Genomic DNA, 22,109 nt, shown 5'->3' on the forward strand with positions numbered 1-22,109 from the left:
TTTCGGAAGTCTGCCGAAGAGATCGTCAGAGGTTCGCGGAGATCACCGAGAAGGCTCAGCTACTCGTTGAATTCGTCACAAGATCGGGAGCCTCCTGGGAGTCCGCCGGAAGAAATCCGAGGGCGTATTGGAAGTCCGCCTGAAGATCGCCGGAAAGCTCGTCGGAACAAGACTCGACATTTGCCGGTTAAAAACTTGCTTAGGATTATGCTTTTAGTTACGTAGTATGTAATTAGGGTTAGGATTAAAGGATAATCCTATATTTTAGTTAGGGGCCAATTGGGCCCGAATGTGATCTGGTTTGGGCCGAACTTGAAGCCCAACCAGTGATCCGTAAGGACGGGCGGTAGAACCGTCGGATTGGGCGGTGGCACCGCCCAGCACTCGAGATCAAGCGGTGGCACAGTCACCGCCTTCGGGCTCTGGGCGGTGCCACCACCCAGCACCCGAGATCAGGCGGTGGCACAGTCACCGCCTTCAGGCTCTGGGCGGTGCCACCGCCTAGCACCCGAGATTAGGCGGTGGCACAGCCACCGACAGGCAGTGACACCGCCAGTACACTGTCAGTGTCAGACACTGATAGGCGGTGGCACCGCCAGCCTTGGAAACCCAAGATAATTCAAAATTTGGAGCCCAAATTTAAATCCTTTTGTGACCTATAAATACCCCTCAATTCTCAGCAGAGAAAACAACTTTTGCAAAACAATAGATTGAGATAAGAGCCTTAGCAAAGTTTTAGCAAGTCATGTTTTCAAATTGCTTGAGTGTTCACCTCCTTTCTTCTTGTTGAAAAAATTATAAGAGTGTGAACCACTTGTAAAGGTTGTAAGAGGGGTATTAGTCCTTTCCCTTCAAAGTAATTTGCTAGTGGAAGTTTTGAGCCTCATTGAAGAAGGCTTCGTAAGTGGATGTAGGTCATTTGACCGAACCACTTTAAATTGACGTGTTCATTGAATCTGTAAGTACTTACCTTTTTACAATCGTTATCTACATAGCAGTGAGTTTCCGGTTCTTACTTTACTCAAGTTACTATCAAAGCTAAATCTCTCTGTATTTTACGGAATCATTTTCGAACTTACAAGTTTTAATCCACTGCACTAATTCACCCTCCCCTCTTAGTGTCGTTCCGATCCTAACAAAATAATATATCAATTACTTTTTACAAAACTGAAGGTATAAAGAAATCCTTTTTGCATGCCTTTTCAAAACAAATATAATCATATATTATTTTTTCTAATTCTTTCAAATATAATAAATATTAAACAAAAATGTTTATATAAATTTTGATAGGATAACTTAAAAATACTTATAAAACAATAACAATAGTTCAAATCATATGTTTTTTCAAACTATCAATATTTACATTTTTATAATATTTTTTAATAATAAATTAATTTCTAAATTATGTAAATCATATGTATTTACAAATATCAAACGCATTATTAGTATTTCTGAAAATAGATTAGACGGAGTCATACTTACCCTGATTGTATATCTTTGATATAACATATTTTGTTCTTTTTTCTTTATTCTTTCAATATCATCATTTTTCTCTTTTTTATTTCTTTTATATACTATATCTAAAATCATTACGATACATCAATTAATAATCCAAAACATAAATCTAATTAATGTGAATATAAAAAATTTTAAATCATACATAATATAATTTTTGAACTTATCAAAATCAATTTGATATCAAAACCAAACAACCTACATAATTTTTCTTTTATTTTCTTCGTTTTCTCTTTCTTTCTTTCTTTTTTTCATTCATGAAGCCCTCTCCTCTCCTCTCCTCTCGTTTCTTTTCTTTTTTTTCTTTCCTTTATTCCTTTCTCTCCTTCCTGGAGATCACTCTCTCTCTCCTCTCCCTTTTCCGTCTTTTTCTCTCCTTCTCTTCCTTTTCCTCCTCCCATCTTCTTTTACCTCTCTCTCTCTCTTTCTTATTTTCATTATCGAAGTCAAAATGATTTGATACAGCAACAATAATTATCTGAAATGTAAACAGTTACAAGTTTTACATTCATGAATAGCTCCGGAATAAAAAAAAAAGTTGATTATAATTACTAATTCATACAAAAAATATTTATGGGAGGATTAGGTCACATCAACATTAGTTGAAACCAGCATTTCCAAAAATATTTTGAGAACGTTGCGGCAAGGAATATTTCGCTTGTAATATAGAATACTTTTCATGGTTAATTCACTATAAAAATGATATATTTTGGGCATGATAAATAATTATTATTCATTAAAATTACTTTACTCTGATTGGTTATTGACTTCAGCATGCATCCAAGAGATCACATCGCATAACTCATTCAATCTTGATCTTTATGCAAGTAAGTTGATCGTGGAGCACTCACCTGAGTCCACATCTGACTCACTCTCGAGCGAGCATTCGAGTCACCCCATCAATCATGCTAGACTTTTTATGTATACAAATTGAAATCAAATAGAGCTAATCCAAGTATCATTGATATTGTCCATATTACTAATATAGCTCGAAGCATAGTTTACTATTATATGTGATTTATTTTTTAAATATATCTAATTATGTATTATTTTATTTTTTTATATGATTTTATCATATAAGTTATATATATTTTTGTATCTGTGGTTTGTCTATGGCATATTATAAAGATTATGTTATAAGATTTTATTTTTGATTTTTTTTTCGAATATATAGATGTACATTTCAGTCAAATGTTGACTCCAAATAAGCTCACATTGTTGCACATAAAACTCATGTCATGCTTATTTTGCCGGCGGTTCAGACGTGCGTCCAATCCAAACCAGTCCTCAATGAAACTTGGCAGCCCAATCATTGTTCGGCACGCGATGCCTGGATGACACGTGTCTCATCGTCCACGTGTCTCAAAGCGGCCCCTCGTGCTTGCGCACACCCGCTTATCACAGCCGTCGGATCTGCGAGTAACCAATCTCGACCGCCCGATTTGTCAGCTCAGCCGGGTCCCGCGCCCACCTGTTTTCCTTTCCTATAATTACTACCACCTTCTCCTTCTCTTCCACTCCGAGATGGTTTGTAGAGTCTATCAGGAGAGAAGTATTTCGCAGAAGAAAGATAGAAGAGAGAGAGAGAGAGAGAGAGAGAGAGAATAAAAGAGAAATCGAAAAAAAAATTATTAGTTGAAGGCTTACCATAACAGAGAGAGAGAGAAAAAATATATGGTGAGCCTTCAACTAATATATATTTTTTCGATTTCTCTTTTAATCTCACTAATAATTTTTTTTCGATTTCACTTTAAATTTTTATGGTAAGTCTTCAACTAAAAAAAATTTATCTCACTCTCGTATTTGACATCCGCGTTTCATCTTTCGATTATAATATATGGTGTGATGGAAGAGCAATCTATTTTTATAGACCTAAACCACAAAATTATAACTAAGCTCTTATTTCAACTCAAAATTTTAATTTAATTTTAATTAAATTTAAATTATAATATTTAACATTTTTTATTTAATTTTTTTAAAACTAAAGGTAATCTTCACATGGATAGTTTTCAAAGATTTTATAAAAAATACTGTAACTTAATCTTCACTTTTATAATATTTCATTTCGATCATTTTGTTCTTCACTTGATGTCTTACTTACTCATGGCTCTCAGACAAAGTTGATAATTAAAATATTCATAAAAATTAAGATTTGAAAAGAAAAAAGATTTAAAAAACTCTATTACTCGGAAGTCTTATAGACTTTAACAGCACCTCACCCTCTCTCTTAGCTTGGTGTGTGATGAATAGGGCACAATCTTCTATTTATAGACCTAAACCACAGTCATAACCCTATTGAAATAAACACTCATCCTTCGATTCTAACTTCTAACTTAATTCCAATCAAATGTAAATTATAATCTCTTTAGGCATTAATTTTATGTTTTATTTTCATTTGTCTTTCAAATCGTCTGTCTCTCTTCTTTCACTGATGGGGTTATGATAGGTTGTTCCGTTTCTTATTTAATTTTATATTTTAATCTATGATATAATCGATTATTTGACTCGATAATATTTTGATCTTTCAATTTATGAACTTTATAATTAGGATTGAGATGGATTGTGTTGCTTAATTAGACTAATGTTGACAAGAGGGTTTATTGTAGGATATCATGTCGACAAAGGTTGATCAATTCTTTTTATTTTTTGAGTTTTGAATAATATTTTATTAAGTTTATCTAATTCAATAAGAATCGGATAAAGATTTATTTGAGATTTATTTATTTATTAGGAGTCCAAGTCTTAATGGACTCAAGGGTGGAACTCTATAAATATGGATCTCGATCCTATCAAAGTGATCATCTTTTTTCTTTCTTCTATTCTATGATAAAATCCTAGAATCTTATCATGTCGCTAATAGACGATGCGGCCTTACGATTTATCATGCCTTATCGATCCCTACAGTTTTGTTTGAAAATGATATCGTAGCTATAGCCCATTGCGAATCACTCAGTAATCCTTTCTCTTTACGCTTATTTAATAATATATGATTTGGGAAGGATGGATGGATGGATGGTGCATCGAGTTTCGTGCTTATGATTGATCCAGTTAATTAAGGTCGTCTCATTCATTCTCGTCTTTTATGTTTTCATTGTTATCTCGAGAACAAGTTCTATGACAAAGCTTATAATTAAAAGAGATGTGAAGTTCTAACATTATACCATGAAGCTCTTGGAAATCGTACATCTTTTTTGTTGAATTCCATTCGGATGGTATGATCGACAGAAGGGAAATTGCCGGAAAAGTTACTCGAGAACATGCCGCGGATTAGGGCTCAAAAGCCGTCCCAATTTCGTGCTTACTTCCTGCCATGTTCTTGACAGGAAGATGGGTTAAATGATTTATATCGTCCTTCCGCCTTCTTCGGGTCAGCCAAAGCTTACACAGCCAGCCGGCCTGCCGGAGAAGGTGGAGAGGACTACTTGGTAAGCAATCCCCAAGACGCGATCCGCGCCGTCCATCACGGGATCGATGGCCCAGATTTACGTTAAACAGCCGCGATTTCGTCGCCGCATACGTCTATTTAAACCGGGGAATTCCCGAACATCCATGCGAACTTCGTCTTCCATTAGTTCCATGCGTACATCGGAGGAAACGTTGCGGGATTCTGGACGTGCTTTCCACAGGCTTTCTTGAACCGTGAACTCGTGCAGGCTTCACTGGTCTCCCTCCTCTTCTCAGTCTTCGGTGCAAGCCCGAGGAAGAAGGTTGTTGATGGTTCAAGAAAGTCTTTGGAAAACACGACATATCTTACAGACGATCGTTTCGGTGGCTTTTTCGAGCGGTCTATATTCGTTGGAAGATCAAGTCTGCATGCAACAATCTCTTCAGGCTCTCGTGATCCTGCGAAGTAGAACTGCTCTTTTCCGCACCTTCAAATTGGATGAAAAGCTGTGGAAGAAACGAGTGGGAGTTGTTGATGGATCGATGTGCCGTGGTTGATAAAGTCAGCATGGCCTAGTCCACTGGGTAATGTCAGGAGTTTTTGGTCGGTTGAGTCGGGTTTCGAGACTGATCGAACACCACTTTGAGTGTTGGCAGTGGGGATTTGGTCAGCGCCTTCTAGCCTGCGATGATAGCTTTCCTGTAAAAAAGATCGTCGTCGGATGTTTCCCGATTTTGATCCCTCCGACGATCAAGTCAGTGGTGGGTTGGAGTTTTTTTATTCTCCCTGGCCGGGTCCTTTTATGTACGCAGGCGTAACAGTCGATCCTCAGGAGGTGAGGTGGCACCTTCGTGCGGCTGTCGCTCCGAGACACACGGAACTCTTTCCGGGACGGGACGTGTCGATCCATGCCTTGATATGGTCCCTGGCTTGATGCGTAGGGGTGCCCCTCTTGCTTACTTGGTTACAATGCTATGTGGCATTGCTCGTGATGCTGGACCAAAAATATACCTTATCAAGAGTATCAAACATGAAAGATCTTGGCGGCTTTGTTGGGTAGTTTATGCATTGTAGGAGTTCTTATTGGAAAAAGGGGTTACATAGCAAGATTCTGGACATGCTTTCTTGAATTGTTGACATTTCAATCTCTTTCTTGCTCTGGTCAAGAACCATAAAACATCTATTTGTCCTACCTTTTCATTTCATCAGATTCAAGTGATGCCTGAACTGTTGATTAGGCTTCATGGAAGCAATCAGTAGAGCTTAAGAAGCAGCCTCAATGTAACTCCAAATAAGATGGTAGAAAATGTTATTTAGCTACATGGAGATGACTCCAGCACTGTATATTGTAGTATATATATGAGAAGCATGTTCTATACAATAACAGAGCACAACTAAAATTTGGAGGATTCTTATCCTTTGCCTCCTATAGATCACCATCTTCTGTTTAATCTCGTCTGCAATTGTTCTTTATTGTCAGATACTCAGATATTTACTGGATCAAATCTGCTACGGAGACAGGGATTCGATGAATGAATCCACCTTCAGGTTGATGCTCCTCGACAAAAACTTCATGCATATGGGTGGCTTCACTTTAGCAAGAGCAAGAAAAGACTGCGGAAGAGACCATATTCCGTCACCGCAGATCAAACCCGAAGCCACGGCTGGCGCGAATGCGTCTGCCTTGGCCTTGTTGATCCTTTCCCAGACGAACAAGATCAAGCTGCCCACGCACATATCTATGGCGAAGTAAGATCCCAAGTAGAACGGTATCGCCATGGCCATGGGGAGCGGTATCCACCTGCCCACCTTCTTCCCGGTCACGTCCCTCAGCAGGTTGATGAGAATAGCAGCAGCAAAGAAGACATAACAGAGGGTGAGGCAGTTCTTCGGCAACGATGAGAAGCCTTCCACCCCAAGTATGGCCATGTTACGATAAACAAGGGCATTAGGTGCTGGGTACTCCGATCCGGGGATGCCGATGTCGTCGAACGCCTTCAGGAACAACCAGAAGACGGATGGGGCGATGACGCAGCCCATGGCAGTGCCGATTACTTGGCTGATGAACATGGACCTCGGTGAGGCCAGAGTCAGATACCCTGTCTTAAAGTCCTGCATCAGGTCCGAGGCCGTGGAGACGATGTTCATCATGACGCCACAAGCAGCGAGGCCGGCAAGAACGCCGCCGTGGGCGGCGCCAGCCCACCCGCCGATGGCGAAGATTGCAAGCTTCCCATAGGTCGACGCAAGGGACCAGTCGGTGAGGCCAGCGCCGTAGGCGTTGCAGAACGCCAGCGCCGGTGCGAACACGTAGGCCACCAACACATAGTACCACCGCAGCTGGGGAAAGATGCGGGGCAGCGTTGCGGTCGAGACAGCAGCGAGGAGGAGATAGCCTCCGTAGGCGATTGGTTTTGGGATTTGGTCTTGAAGGAAGAGCTCGGTGCGGCGCTTGTCGTCGAAGGAGACGGCCGATGTGTCAATGGCGAAGGTGTGCGTTCTTGCAGATCTTCTGCTTCTGATCTGTGACGCGAAGGCGGCTGTGCTCTTGCCCATGACCTTGACGAAGTTGTAGAGGCCATCTCCAAGGATCAAGGCGATTGCTATGAACACCTGCAACATGCTTATGCTTACTCAAAAAGATCAAAGTCGATCAATGAGCGGGGAAGATGCTTATTACCCTGTAACCTTGGAGCCCATCAAGACTGCCCAACGCGTCTGCCGGGTACCAATCGCCTTTCTTGTTGCCTATCAGAGGCCACATGATTCCCCATGAGAGAATGCCTCCCAAGAGCACAGATATGTTCACGATGTATGGGCAAATCATCCCGACCCCAACGTAAGTAGCCGAAAAATCAAAGTAGAACCTGCAATCCTTTACGTATCAGATAAATGTCATACAAGTTTTGAAGGTTTTGAGATGCATACATGTTGTCGTAAGCCTTGAGGCCTAACGAAGGGAAGTTGATGAAGCCACAGTCCTTTCCACCTGTGTAAAACCACTGGAAGAAACCCCAAAGGAAACTGCATACCGAGAGCTTGCCCAGCGTTCTCACCTGCTTCCTGCAAGAAACATTAACGAGTTCCCTGACCGAGTCAGTCGCCGGAGAAAACAAGGGCAACCGTTCATGGTTGTTTCGAGTTACTTCGCTAGGTTGGCTCCCTGAGGGGTGTGGAAGCTGTTGATTAGGTTCGCCGTCGCGGTGCCACTCGGATAGGTCAGCTTGTAGTCGATGATCATTATCTGAACACATCAATTTAGCATGCAATTTTACTGTGGAGATCAGATGAGGCTGCATCGAAGCAGACAACTGACCTTTCTCAAGGGCACGAGGGAGAACAGTCCCAGGAAACTAACAACAAAGAGGAAGCCGATCATCCATCCTAGTCTTGGATTCTTTATGTTCTGTGAATCGTTGGCTACTGTGGATTGCTTGGCGATGGTTTCACTCATGGCAAAGAGGTAACTTCCGAAGCCCCCTGCATCGCGTAGAATAAGCAGCAAGGAAGATACGAGGGGGAGGTGATGGTGGCGGTGATACCGCTGTAGGCGATGCCGGAGGCGGCGACGACGCATGTCTGGATGACGGTGTTCTCCTGGCGGGTGAAGGGGCGGCGGAGGAGGCCAGCCCTCCCGAGCGCTGCCGTCCACGTCCGGACGAAGAAGAAGCCGAGCAGGCCGGCGGAGACGTTGAGGGAGGGGACGATGCCGGTGGTGAGCACGAACTTCATCACGATCACGTTGAACACCACCGCGAGCACGAGGCTCACCGCGAAGGCCCTCGCCGTCAGCTGCTCCCGCCACGTCGGAACCCGCTTCCCGTCGAACTCCCTCTCTATCGACGCCGCCGCCACCAATTCTCTCTCTTCCTCCTCCAAATCGTCCTCTTTCCTCCTCCTCCTGGCTCCGGCCTCGCCGTTCTCTGCCTCTGCGGCCGTGTCCTCCTCCATCGCTTTCGCCTCCTGCTGTTCTGCTGCCATCTCCTCCTCTAGCTGATTTCTATGGTCGAGGATTGGGATCGACAAGCGGCAGCATTAATAGATTGCGCTTAGATTCAACCTTTTGACACCGAAATCTTTCTCTCCTTCGATTTGGCTTCAGGGGAATCGTTGGAATCTGGGTGGAGTTTCCGAATCATCCAAATCGAATCAAACCAAAGGAATCATTCGAAAGCTCAGCCAAAATAATCAAATCGATTATTTTAGTGCTTACCAAGAAAGCACAAAAACTTCACCCAACATCTCACCTACCTAAATGTACAGAGGAAGAGTCTCGGTTTTGCCGTCCGTATCGGCTTTCCCTCTCTCCCAACTAAATCATTTGTCTTGTGACGCTGACAAAAACCATCTATCTGCATTCGCTGCTGCAATCTCGCTACTCCATGCAAGCTGTTCTTTTATAGTGGTCGAGACTGCTTTGTGTACTTTAGATTAACACGATACTTCGAAATCGAATCGGATCCGAGACCGTTCCACTTCTCTTTTTTATATGTCGTTTTATAATTTTTATTTTTAATAGAATAATTTAAATTAGTATAAAAATTTATAATTTGATTTTAAGATTTCGATCAAAGTTTCATTTTGAAAAGTTGATGTATTTCCATAGATATAATAATAACATGCAAGCGAATGAATTGGTGTGAAAAAGAATAAGAATTTTAGGAGATATTTTGGGATTTTTTTTCCTTTCCAAAATGCCTCTAAACTAACTGTTACTTGGTTATTGAAAAAAGCGAACGCCGCCAACAGTCGCCCTCACACCGCTCAGCGACCTGAAGCGCACCGCCCCCATCTACGGCGACTGCCCCTCCGTCGTCTACAACCTGGTCCCTGACCCACCGCCGCTGCCTCCGTCCTCTCCTCCCTCGGCATCTCCCGCGCCGACGTGGTACTCTTTCGCCCGAACCTTGCGTGTCCCAATTTCTTCCTTTACATTTCCCCTAAAAATTCATACATCTTATCTTCTTCACGCTTTTTTACTTTTACAATCTGATCTTGATGGGCATTTTCTGGTGTAAAAATCCCATCTTTTTAGGTGACGGTGCTCGCCCCCCAACACTCCGGCCATGTACGACATGCACTTCGTCGTGCCGATGAGCGGCGCCGTTCTCAACACAATGAACACCTGCCTCGATGCCCGTACTGTCTCCGTCCTCCTCCACCATAGCGGCTTCAAGCTCGTCTTCGTCGACGTCATCTCTCGCCCCCTCCTCGACGGCACCCTCCGCCTCTTTCCCGATTCCCTCGAACCGCTCCGAGTTATCCTCATCGAGGACCTCGACGAGGCCCCGCCTGCCCAAAACTCCACCCTCACATGTGAGAAGCTCATCGAAACTGGGGCCCCAGAATTCCGGTGGGTCCGCCCCCTGACTGAGTGGGACCCAGTGTTCCTTAACCATGCTCCAGAACCACGTCCGCTCCACTGCCACCGCGGCCTCTTCTCAACTCCATCAGCTCCCTCGTCTATTGGTCCGTCCCGAAGCGGCCCATCTACCTGTGGACCCCTTCTCGTGTTCCACTCCGACGGGTGGAGCATCGCCGTCGCAAGCAATTTTGATTTATTCTTAATCTTGGATGACCTTTATTTGCTCATTGCTGTGCTTCCACCCATATAATAAACAAACTTTAAAAGAAATGAGAAATTATTGGCAAAATATGCTTTATTTTCTTCTGAATTTTAGAAGGTAAGACAGAGAAGAGCTAAAACAAAACCAAATTTACTCCCAATCAAGTAGCTCTCGCAGATACCTAAACAGTATCAAAACACTGTCAAATCCTTGTGTCTTACGGAGTTCAACATTTGCACCAATCACAGAGTCTCAGCGATAGGCAACAACTGAGACTGCAGCTTGAGGTCCACCTTGAATGTAGACAAAGACGAACCCTGCGCCAGGCTCCAACACCTGCAACCATGGTGGAAGCTCGTACATCTTCTTCTCCTGCGTCTGCGAGAGGCCCCAGAGAGTCCCTGTGAGGTTCTCGATCTTCAACTTGAGGTACGTGATCCGCTCGCCGCATGTGTTCTTGACGGCCACCTGGTGCCGGTAGTAGTCCTCTCCTTGGTACTTCCATGTATTGGTTATGGTGTGCACGAACTCAACGGCTGCTTCTGCAAACAAGAATCGACTTGAGAGCTTGAACAAGTCATGGAGTGCTCAATCACATCCCTTGAGCAGCAACACTACTCACCATTTGGCTTTGGATTTGGCCCTGCTGATTTTTGTTTAGAACCTGCAATTGTATCATAGCGCACACATTTAGTTACCATTCTGAATTACCCATTCAGCATTTCAACCTGTCATCGAGACATCTCCCTTTACCTGGAGATGAATCTGGTGTTGAGTACTTGGGAGAATGACCTGCAAAGCTCACATCGTTGAGTTCTCTTTCTCGGGCTCTAGTTTATAGCGACGAGATCAGTCATGCAATGGATTACCTTTGTCACCTTCTAAGCCGTCCAACGCCGCAAATAGGCCGACCAGGGGAGCGTTTCCGGCGATGGAAGGCTCGGTCTGCTCGTATTTGCACCGGTCATCGTAGAATTCATCTTTCAGATCAGGGCCTCCGACCAGAGCTCCTTCGATGACGTTGGGGTTGCCGTCCTTGTTGACGTACCAGTAATCGAACCCGTCGATGCATCCCACAGCAGAAGGCAGCTCGAATATTGATGGAACCGAAGCTCCCCTGTGGTGCACATGAGTGGGATAGTTCCATCCGTAGCCAACCAAGTAGCTCATGGACTTTGGATTCTTCCCCAGAATGTAGTCGGCCTGATGAATTGCAGCAATGCAGAAGTTGTCTTTTATGAGGACTTCTCGTGCTAAGGAAGCAAAACTTTCTGCTACTAATTCGGAATACTACTAAGCCAGAGATATACTATGAAGTAGAATACCTGAGACTCTGCAAATTTTAGTAGCATCTCAGGACTGATTTGGCCATCAGGGCAGACGAGGTTAGCATTTGCCATTCTCAAATAATTGGAGTAGACTGCCGACAGAAACGCTGCCGAGGAAACATATTGCAGGTTTTGCCAGTCATGGAAGTACAATAAACCCCCTGTTCACGACATCATAATCATGCAGCTTAATATGATACAATGACGTGAAAGGATGCTGGCTATGTTAGAAATGGAAGTAGATGAGCATGTCAAGAAACAATCTCGTTGTCGATGGAAAACCTGGAGTCATTTCGACGTTGTCGCCGTTGTTCTTCTGGAGGCACGCGCATAGGAAGAACTCAGCCTTTGCCTTGTATTGATTGAGTGTGGCATTGCAGGTTTCACCACCACCCCTGACCAACACCTGCAAGAACAGAGGTTCTCGTACAGACGTCGCATGTGAAGCCATGATTTCCTGATAAATCTGTGTTGTGTACCTTTGACAGAAGGACCTGCAAACCAGCATACTTGTTGTCCCATGAGAATTCAGTAACAGCCCATCCAGTTCCTCCGAGGACGACAGCATTCTGAGCTACATAGTTCAGGTAGGACTTGTCATCCGTTGCTTCAAAAAGCCAAGCAGCAGCCCACAGCAACTCATCCTACACCATTAACAAGTGCATCAAAGCTTCGGCCATCGACACGGTCGCACTCTAACAAGGAATTCGATCACATCAAACGGCAGATGACATAGTGGGGAAAGAAGTGAAATCGTTCTTACGGAGTAACCGGTGGAAGAAGGATAGTACTTGCGAACAGAGTGAACCGAATCGTCGTATCGACCACGGTACGTGTCAGCGAAGGAAAACAGCTGCAGCAACATCAGATATTGATCACTCAAGCTCATAGTAAGAGATGGTGGTTATTACCATTGATGATATCTTACCTGCCGTGCATGCAAGAGGAGGAGATCGGAGTACTTGGAATCGTATGGTCTGAAAACTATGGAAGCTGCAGCCATCGCAGCAGCAGTCTCGGCTGCCACTTCAGAGCCTGGGTGCTCGCAGTCGACCTTGTATGCGGTCCTCGGCGTCGTCATGTCCTCCGCCCTCTCCCAGCAGATATGGTCGGAATCTCCATCGCCGACCTTTTCAAGGCTCACCACAGGTTATCGAAGTAAGAAGAATGCTTTCCAAGCTTTCATGTTGGTTGCAGAGTCATTACCTGCACCCAGAGGAGATCGGGTTGTCTGTGTGCTTTGACGAAGTAATCGGTTCCCCAGCGAATGGCATCGAGAGCGAACTCTAATTGCCCCGCGTCGACTATCTCTTTCTCGAACTCGATCACGCTCCATGACAGCATCGTCACAGCGTATGCCATCGGCAATCCAAATTTCACATGATCACCGGCGTCATAGTAGCCTCCTACCAAGTCCACCTGACAAGGAACCTCGATTAGGTTGATCGAAGCAACCATGATGGAATGCAACGATGAACTAAGAGACTGACCCCTTGGCTGTAGCCATCCTTTAAAGCAGAATCACCACGCCATTTCACCCTCTGATCCGCCGGCAACTTGCCCGACCTCTGCGCCTCGAAGAACAGCAGACTCTTGGTCAAAGCTTCCCTGTAGCTGAATCCATCTTCTGCGGCAGAGCTCAGCGAACACCCAAGCAGCAACGCTGCCAAGGCGAACGACAGTATCGGCCTCGCCATTGTGCGCTTCGGTGGGGAACACAATCGAACACAAATGTTGCCGAAACCTGTTTTGGTTCGAGTCTTATATAAGAGACTTCAAGGAAGAAAGAAGGTCGGATGCATGTCGGAGAATATGTGTTGCACGTCCACATAGCGGATATTACAGCCATCCACGTATGGAAGCTGCTTGTCAAACGCAGATATTTTAAGCGCATGAAGTGCCACAGAGGAGGCATTGGTTGGGACTCTTAGAGATTTCATTCTAAAACGTAATCTCAAAATTTTGTTTTTATTAATTTATTTGCTTTTCTGTTAATATTCGTATATTTATATGACGTTCTAATTGGAGTCGTTGTTTATGATTACACATATTAATTATTACCCCTAACATCTGTTTGATTTTACACTGAAAAAAAATCTTGTTCTCCTTCTTTCTAAGATTCTCTTTTCTGAGAAAATCAATTTTAAGATTTTTTTTTCACAAAATCTATTTTCATTTTTATGTTTGCTTGTGATATTCTATCAAGAGAATGAATTCAACTATAAACCTACACAAAAGATTGGTAAATTTATTCGGAATGATTTCTAAATCTTATTGTTTTATTCTTATCAATCAAATCAAATTAAATTTTATTATTGAGCTTTTACCCCATGAAAATATTATGACACTTGAAATTGGTAGTAAAACTACCCTATCCAATATCATGAGTTTTATGTTAATCTCTTTGTGTTATTTTTTTAAATTATGGGGACTTTAATTCATATTAATGATAATATATATATGTTATTAAATATCGTTTGAAATAATTATAAAAAAGGGTTAATGATAAATTTGTATCTGCAATATCATGTGCAAATTATTAATTTCTTCATGCTAAATTTTGTTAGAAATATGAAGCTTTACATCTCTTACTTATAAATATGAATTTATTTATATTTTTATTGGCATAATTATTACCAACATTTAACTATACATTATGTATGAAATAAATTACATGTTTATTTATATCATCATGATTTTAATATTAAAAATAATATAACTATATAATATGTCATGATAGTCTTAGTATAGATAAAAAGATTATTATCCTAATATCATCCAGGGAGGGAGATATGCTAGGTTATAATAGGTCTTTTGATCGATGAGAACTTAATCTTTGTAAAAAGTGATCCGTTGAAAAAGGTTTAATACGATAATAATAAGTTTATTAGTCGACTCATAAGCATATTAAAAAATAAGAAATAAAAAAACGTATTGAAAGCTTCTTAATTATGCTAGATATATGGTTGAATTTGTAAAATCTTGATCGATATCTTTTTAGGTTAAATTGAGTTATGGGTCGAAATCATGCCAACTTGTCAAGAAACCCATTGGACTTAAACCATGATCAAATTGGCCATATTAGAAGGTTAAATCGATGACCTAAAGTAGGCCGGGGTAGTGGTACCATCAAGTCCAAGCAGTAGTACCGCTTGAGTCAATCGAAAAGCAATATTTGTGTAGTTTCGATGATAGTACCACTCATGCTAGCGATAATACTATCCAAGACAATAGTTGTACCATTTAGGCTAGTGGTAGTATCTTTAGAGTCTTGATTCATGGCCTCATTATGACGTTAGTACCATTCGATGCCAATGGTAGTATCACTACTACCTCGAAATTTTAAGGATTTAAATTTTTAGCACCATTTATGAAGTATTTTAGGTCTATAAATACCTCACTCATGCTTGCTTGATGGAGCACTAATTCTTGAGTACAAAGGTATTATAAACTCTCTCTTTGAGTATTGTTTAAGTTTCTACCACATTCTTGAGTTTAAAAGTGATTCTAAGTCATACAATGTGAGATCTCTTGTAAAAGCTAGAGTGTGGAGGTTCTCCCCTAATAAAAGGAGAAGAGTTATAATAAGGGTAGTTGATCTTTACTCATTGGAAAGAAGATTGATAGTGAAAGTCGGTGGTCTCGAACAAAGAAAAATCAGGAATGGACGTAGGTCGGGACGACCGAACTACTGTAAATCGATTTGTATTTCTTCTCTTGCCTTGATTTGCTATTGCATACTGATTTACTTACTAGTAATTTTTACTCACACTTTTTAATCGTATTTTGGATATATATTTGTTGATCAAACTTTTAAAATAAAAAAAATTTGCTATAAGATTAATTTACCCTATCTTAGTGTCCATATGATCCTAATAGTTACATATATCAATATTATGTATGGTGGTTGAAGTTTGAATAAATGGAAGTTAGACTTGATTAATTTAGTTTTGACAAAAACGGTCACACTAAGTAAAGTTTAAATCTCTAAGATATTTTACCCATAGTATAAATATCAAATAAATTATTTGAGTAAATATTTTATGTTTTAATTTTTTTTAATAAACAACATTATGATGGATCGGTAGAGATTTTATTCTAAAACGAAAATCTCATAATTTTTATTTTATTTAATATTTTAATTAATTTTATTGTCTATGATTACAAATAATCAATATTTATTGCCCCTATTAGTTATATATCAACTCTTCAATAAAAAAAAAATATCTATTGCTTGATTTTATACTGTTTAAAATCATAGATATCTTCCTTGATTTTTTTGGTCTTCTTGTGTTTGTAATATTAAACCTGTACCAAATTCTTCCTTAAGATAGCTTATAACGATTTCAAATAATTTTTATATTTTATTATTTTATTTTAATCAATAGAATCATATTTAATTTTATTGCTGAGTTTTTACCATGCACATGACATCGTAGTACATCCTAATTAATCCTTAATATTATAAAGGACTGCTATATATATATATATATATATATATATATATATATAGCATCTAGAAACGCCTTTGGATGTGAGACATGATGTGTGATTTGACATTTTCACACCCGCTCACATGCGTGGATAACAAATTGACTTACTTCTTCACCACATGGAATTTAAAATTAATCGAAGATATAAATATCTATTAATCTTCTCTATCATCTTAAATTGTTTATTAATATTATTGCATCTAAGTCAGATAAGACAAGGTCAATGATTTTATATTTTGACATAAACTAATTTGTCATTCTTGACTTGAGACATTAAGAGAGCCATGATTGAAAGCCAAGTAATTCTCGAATCAATTGACCCAAACCCATCTAGATAGAGAGACGTAACCAAATCACAAAGCAACACGTGGCTGTTCAGACACGGCCTCATCAGGAAACCCCCCCTCCTTTCCTAGAAACTTCCCCTGCACGCGTATTAATCATCAAGTGGTCATGGGCGGCTGCAGCATGTCCTATGCGTCCTCCACAGACACCAGAGGAGGAAGAAGACAAAGGGAGAACAGACGTGTGCCCCTAATGGCCATATTTTTCCTACGCAGCGTAAGCGAAAGCACACACGAAAGGTCTACTCTCACACAAAATCTAGAAGGTATATGACTTGTGAAGAACGTTTCTCTTTTAGTCTATAAATACTCTGTTATGACCTGCTGGGATCAACGAAGAAGACTGGAGCATTCCGAGAGTGCCTTCTTTGTGCTTCTACCTACTCCTCCATCCCTAGGCATGATAGTTCACAGGATGGCGAAAGGCTACTACGGCTCTAAGTTTGCGACGGAGGTGGCGCCGCCAGAGCTGGTCTCGGTCGTGAAGCGCAAGGCAGCGAAGGTATTAGACACGATCGAGGAGGAGGAAGAGGAGTTGGAGTTGATGGAAGATCTTTCCGGGACTTGGGAGATCACTCCTGCTGGAATCGACAGAGAAGGATTGTGAGTCGATGAACGTTGTCCTGTAAACTCCTTTGAGTTCTTCTTTCCAGCCCTGTACAAATTACACCTGTGCTGATACTGAAATTTTTGTGGCTTTTCTTAGATTAGATGCCGCTTTGTGTTTGGTGTTTCGTGCTCAAATCTTGCTTCCAGATGTAATTGTGCTTTTACTGTACGGTGATTGGCAAAGAAGCTCCTGTAGAAATTGCCTGATTCAATCGATAGGTTCCCCTGTTCTTACTTGGTATGAGAATTAGTTCCGAGTATTTCTACCACTGTAGATCAGATTTATCTGCAGTACAATAACATAATACTTCTCACCCAAAAATTCAAAATGAGTGTTTTGCAGAACGAAGTTAAACAAATAAAAAATAAAAGAAATATTTTGCCAATAATTTAAATAAATATTACAAATGGTATCACATAAACATATCCAATATTGTACCCAAACATTATGCCACTGAATGATCCCTGTTAGTGGCTTCCGGAATCACTTGCTCAAGGTATTAGAATTAAGCCTCAGACCATCGTACCAGAACAGAAGTATATAACAAATATATATATATATATATCTTTTTTCCCGATAGATAAAAACAGATCAAAATATGGAGATACTTGAATTCTGGATGTATCGCTGCAAAATGCTGTAATATATACCTCGGAGAGCGTCCCTGAGTTCCATCCTGAAAGGGAAAATAGCCAGATTAAAAAAAATATATAGCAGGAAAATATTTTGCAGCCATCATCAGAAAAGTAGAGAAATTTTGTAGATTAAAATATCAAACATTCTTTCCAAGACTTGGAGTGAGGATAACAATTGTTGAGGTGAATGTAAAGTCAAACAAGAATGGGAAGGCTGCTAGAAATTTGGAAACTCAACATGACACCTCCAGGCATTTTTCCTTTTTTGCCAATGGCTGCAAGGGTTCTGGATTTACTTAGCAAGTGAGAAGTTTTCTCAACAACAGTAAAGTAGAAAAAAGAAAAGACCACAAGTAGAATAACTAATGATTCAGAAAGATATAGGTAGATGCTTGCTGCCATAAACATCAACTTTACAGCGAAAAATCTCGAATCAATTGTGTGATTGTTTGCAGCTTCTACATTGAATAAAACAGCCAGAATTTCAACAAAACCAGGGAACAACCACCAAACGTAGAATCATAAAATGGAACAGTGCATCACAACCCCAACTAGGCTAATGAATAATCAATCATGGGCAGAGTACAGAGTGAGGTGTTATTCTGTGAACCAATGTAGCTTCTACATTGAGAAAAAGCCAACGTTTCAACAAAACAAGAGCATACCCACCAAAGAAAGAATCATAAATATGTAATAATGCATCACAACCCCGACTATGCAATGAATTATCGATCATGGGCAGAATTCAGAGGATTGTTATTGTACTAGTCTGTCCACACACGTGTATGACACATGTTGATGGGCTTGGCTCATGTCCTTCGCTGCCAGCTGGTAAGCGGAATGCATGACACTGATCCTCTTTCATATAGTGACCACATCCAGCTAAAACTTAGAAGCTATACAAGGACCACAACCGAAGAAATAAAGATGATACAGGAAAGACCATTGTGTCTGCTAATATTCCTGCCAGTACTAAATTTATAAGTCCCTCTTATGCCAAAGTTCTGCTTCAACCAGGAATTTTCTACCTGCAATTAGACAGTTATGGAGACAACCGTTACTCGGATTTTCTACAAAACCACAAACAAGGCTCCTTTATCAGTAACATAGCAGGATGGTAGTTTTCTCCTATCTGGAGCTCCTCAAATGATACATATCCAGACCTGATTTTGGAGATGCCAATAACTTATCCAAAGACTAAACCTTCTTGAATCATCAAGATGGCATTCAACTTGCACAGCTGCTACATGTACAGACTGCTTTGCAATTTTCCGTTTAGCCTAGAGCTTGAAACATTACCAATCCAAGGTTCTGTGTGAAGATTGAACCACATCTGCTGCATCGACCAATTTCTCTCATTTTTCTTGTGCCAGTTGAAGGTTATATATTGTGTATCACAAATATGAAAGTATTTGTGCCCCAATTATCTGTGTGCTGGAAGGTTGGTTTTAAGGTTCATTATGGTTTCTAGTACTTTCCGAATCTTTTAAACCAAAACTTGAGTGGCCATTGTAAGGTCATGAATGAGGTCATTTTAGTTGTTGTCATTGACTATTATCACTAGCCATAACCAGGTTACATAACACATCTGGAGAACCCAGTTTCCGGCAGTTTAGGTGGTTTAAGAATGATAAATGAGGATGCCATGGTGGAAATTTTGGAAGGTTTACGGAGGAGAATGTATTAGCCCTCAGTAATTTTGACTGCCACTTCCATATGCATGTACATTCCGCTGATGCAACCACACTGGCTTTATGTGTCCTAGACCAGCACAATTAGATGCAGCTCTTGCAGGAGGCACTAAGGCACATGTCTTTGCACCAAGATAGATAGAGGACAACTAACCAAGCCAACAAGTGCCATACACATTGTACATCAATTCATATCTGATGTTCCGTAATTTTATACATTCATATGTTTTACTATTTCTACTAATAATAATTTATGCACAGTGTCTATAACAAGTTCATTTACAGACAGCACTGTTACAAATTTTAAAAAGGTAGTTTGGTCCTGCATATGCACTTCAATAGATGAAAATTTGCTACCAATATGCATGCATCTACATTTAATTATGTGAAATCTATCTTCAAATATAACTCTATATTTACTAAGCAACACCTAGGAGAAAGTTGTTTAAATAAATCAGAATTGAAATAAAATATTATTTTATTTCAAGGGACATCCATCTAAAACCACTCAAATCTAGCATTATCTACATCAACCATCAAAATAGAGAAAATTGACATCATCATATCCATTTGAAGTTATGTGGTCTAAGATGCCATAATAGTCTCATGTGTATCTATAATAACTTTGAGTCCCAATTTAGCATATTCATCGAATGGCAAAAAAGGAAGGTTAACCATGCCACTAGTTCATTTGAACTAATGGCTGTTTACCATATCACTTCCTCTCTAAGCTTCTTACATGTCATATATTCTAAATGCTAAAATTCTTAGGTAGCATGTGGGGATAATCATCACAAGAAAACACATTTGTTGACTACACCATTGAAATCTACAAGAAGAAAGTCAGAAACGCTTGCACTCTTTGTTCCAACTTGGTCAACATATAAAAATTACAGCAAGAAATTGATCAATTTCAAGATATTTTATAATCTGCATAGTTCCAAGAACTAAATAGTGCAGTCTGAAATAATAGAAATAAAGAAGTGTGCAATAAAATCTAGTTAGAAGTATATTAATTCGGTCATATCAAAAAGAGCAAGGAAACCTACAACTCAATAATCTGCCATTAAAACCTACAGTTGGGTCAGAAATAAGCACATAAGACAATAAAATAGCATTAAGAAATTCATATGGAGAAACATGTCTGAGTAGTTATGAATGACAATAATATATCTCCTACTAGAAACATCATAATATAACAAACACCATGAATCAAAATGACAAAACATTCAATGGCTTTCATTATCAGAAATGAAAGAATCTCAAGAGTAATGTCAGAGACTGTACCTCTCAACTCTTCTCAATCCAGATCTTCCTGCTCAGCCTCTGACTGCCTGTACCCTTGCTGTCCAGAATTTGCGTCATTGCTATTACCACGGGCGTTGCCATTACCCCCATCACCAACTCCAACAACATGCCCATCCAGACCTTGAGTTGCAAAAGGCATAAATGGCCAGGGCAGAGAGATACTAAAACTCCTCTGCAACATCCCCGATCCTGGAGAATTCCCCTCTATAGAAGCCCCAGCTGTGGACCCACCAGAATTCCCCACCCCAGACAATGTCCTCGCTGCAGGGGCCCCTCTGCGCTGCTCGTAGTCCGTATCGTCAGTAGGCAGCTCATACCGGCACACCGGACAGGAATTATGCAACCCAAGCCACGGCAAGATGCAGTCTTTATGGTAGATATGCTTGCAAGGCATCAACTTTGCCTCATCCCCCATCTCGAATGCGTCCTTGCACACGGCACACTGGGCCTCGTCGGAGGCAAGCGACTCGGCCGAGATCCTGATGTCCGGCAGGGATTCAACAGCGGATTTGGCAGCCGGAGGCGTGCCATAACGATTGGGATCGTTCTCCGCGAGCTGCTGGATGAGCCTCTCGAGGCCAGGGCCAATAAAATAGTCCCCGAGGTTGCCGGCGCCGACGACGGGACCACCCTCGAGAACGACCTGGATGTTGGCGCCACCGGAGAGCAACTGCCGCATGTAATCCTGGAGGAAGAGCATCGGATTGAAAGGAGCGGGTCCAGGGGTGGGGGAGGGTTCGGAGGAGCGGACGGGGCCGAGGAGGTCGGCGAGGTCCCTAGGGCTGCGAAGCTCGAAGTTGCTGGTTGGAGACAAGAGAAATGGGAGGGGGGATGGGGAGAGGAGGAAGGAGTCGTAGCTGCCACGGGGAATGGAGAGGGGGAAGATGGCGTTACGGATGGGGAAAGGGGCGGGATCGGGGCTGGGAGGCGTAGGGTCGACCTCCTCGAGGAATCCACCATGGCAGATAGGGCAGGTGATGTCGAGGGTAGAGGAGGGGAAGATGGCGACGTTGCGTTGGCATTGGTGGCAGAAGTACTCCTGGAAGTCGGAGCCGGGGCCGGCGGAGGACATGGTGACGGGGTCGGGAGAGGGAGAGGGAGAGGCAGAGGGAACTTTCGGTGGCGAGAACGCAGGGCAAAAGGGAAGGTTTTGAAACGACCGGGGGCGCTGAAAGAAACGCACGAGACTCGTGTCAGCGACAGCACGATATCTACCAAAAGTAGCAACCTTCC

At 41.5% G+C, this 22,109-nt stretch overlaps 3 protein-coding genes across 4 annotated transcripts; all 3 read right to left on the reverse strand.

The window, feature by feature from the left end:
- Nucleotides 1-6,240: 6,240 nt before the first annotated feature.
- On the reverse strand, nt 6,241-8,994 carry LOC135597599 (probable metal-nicotianamine transporter YSL12). Its single transcript, XM_065090772.1, has 6 exons — nt 8,443-8,994; nt 8,217-8,380; nt 8,047-8,144; nt 7,829-7,963; nt 7,581-7,767; nt 6,241-7,513 (listed from the first exon to the last, which is right to left on the reverse strand). Exons 1-6 carry the CDS (start codon nt 8,879-8,881, stop codon nt 6,410-6,412), a joined length of 2,127 nt encoding a protein of 708 aa, XP_064946844.1. The 5' UTR covers nt 8,882-8,994; the 3' UTR covers nt 6,241-6,409.
- Nucleotides 8,995-10,542: 1,548 nt separating this feature from the next.
- LOC103971378 (endoglucanase 13) lies at nt 10,543-13,513 on the reverse strand. Of its 2 annotated transcripts, none has more exons than XM_065090776.1 (11): nt 13,286-13,513; nt 13,002-13,214; nt 12,724-12,924; nt 12,559-12,648; nt 12,275-12,439; nt 12,078-12,201; nt 11,793-11,956; nt 11,337-11,670; nt 11,221-11,259; nt 11,090-11,131; nt 10,543-11,003 (listed from the first exon to the last, which is right to left on the reverse strand). In XM_065090776.1, exons 1-11 carry the CDS (start codon nt 13,490-13,492, stop codon nt 10,720-10,722), a joined length of 1,863 nt encoding a protein of 620 aa, XP_064946848.1. In that variant the 5' UTR covers nt 13,493-13,513; the 3' UTR covers nt 10,543-10,719. The 2 variants fall into 2 exon arrangements, with proteins under 2 accessions (XP_064946848.1, XP_009383659.2); XM_009385384.3 differs by having other exon boundaries at nt 10,543-11,009.
- A 4,268-nt stretch (nt 13,514-17,781) lies between these two features.
- Nucleotides 17,782-22,074, reverse strand: LOC135597604 (E3 ubiquitin-protein ligase RING1-like). Its single transcript, XM_065090785.1, has 2 exons — nt 20,856-22,074; nt 17,782-17,918 (listed from the first exon to the last, which is right to left on the reverse strand). The coding sequence occupies exon 1, from the start codon at nt 21,946-21,948 to the stop codon at nt 20,869-20,871; it is 1,080 nt and encodes a 359-aa protein (XP_064946857.1). The 5' UTR covers nt 21,949-22,074; the 3' UTR covers nt 17,782-17,918; nt 20,856-20,868.
- Nucleotides 22,075-22,109: the final 35 nt, after the last annotated feature.

Source organism: Musa acuminata, chromosome BXJ1-2, assembly GCF_036884655.1.
Source record: "Musa acuminata AAA Group cultivar baxijiao chromosome BXJ1-2, Cavendish_Baxijiao_AAA, whole genome shotgun sequence".
NCBI lineage: Eukaryota > Viridiplantae > Streptophyta > Magnoliopsida > Zingiberales > Musaceae > Musa > Musa acuminata.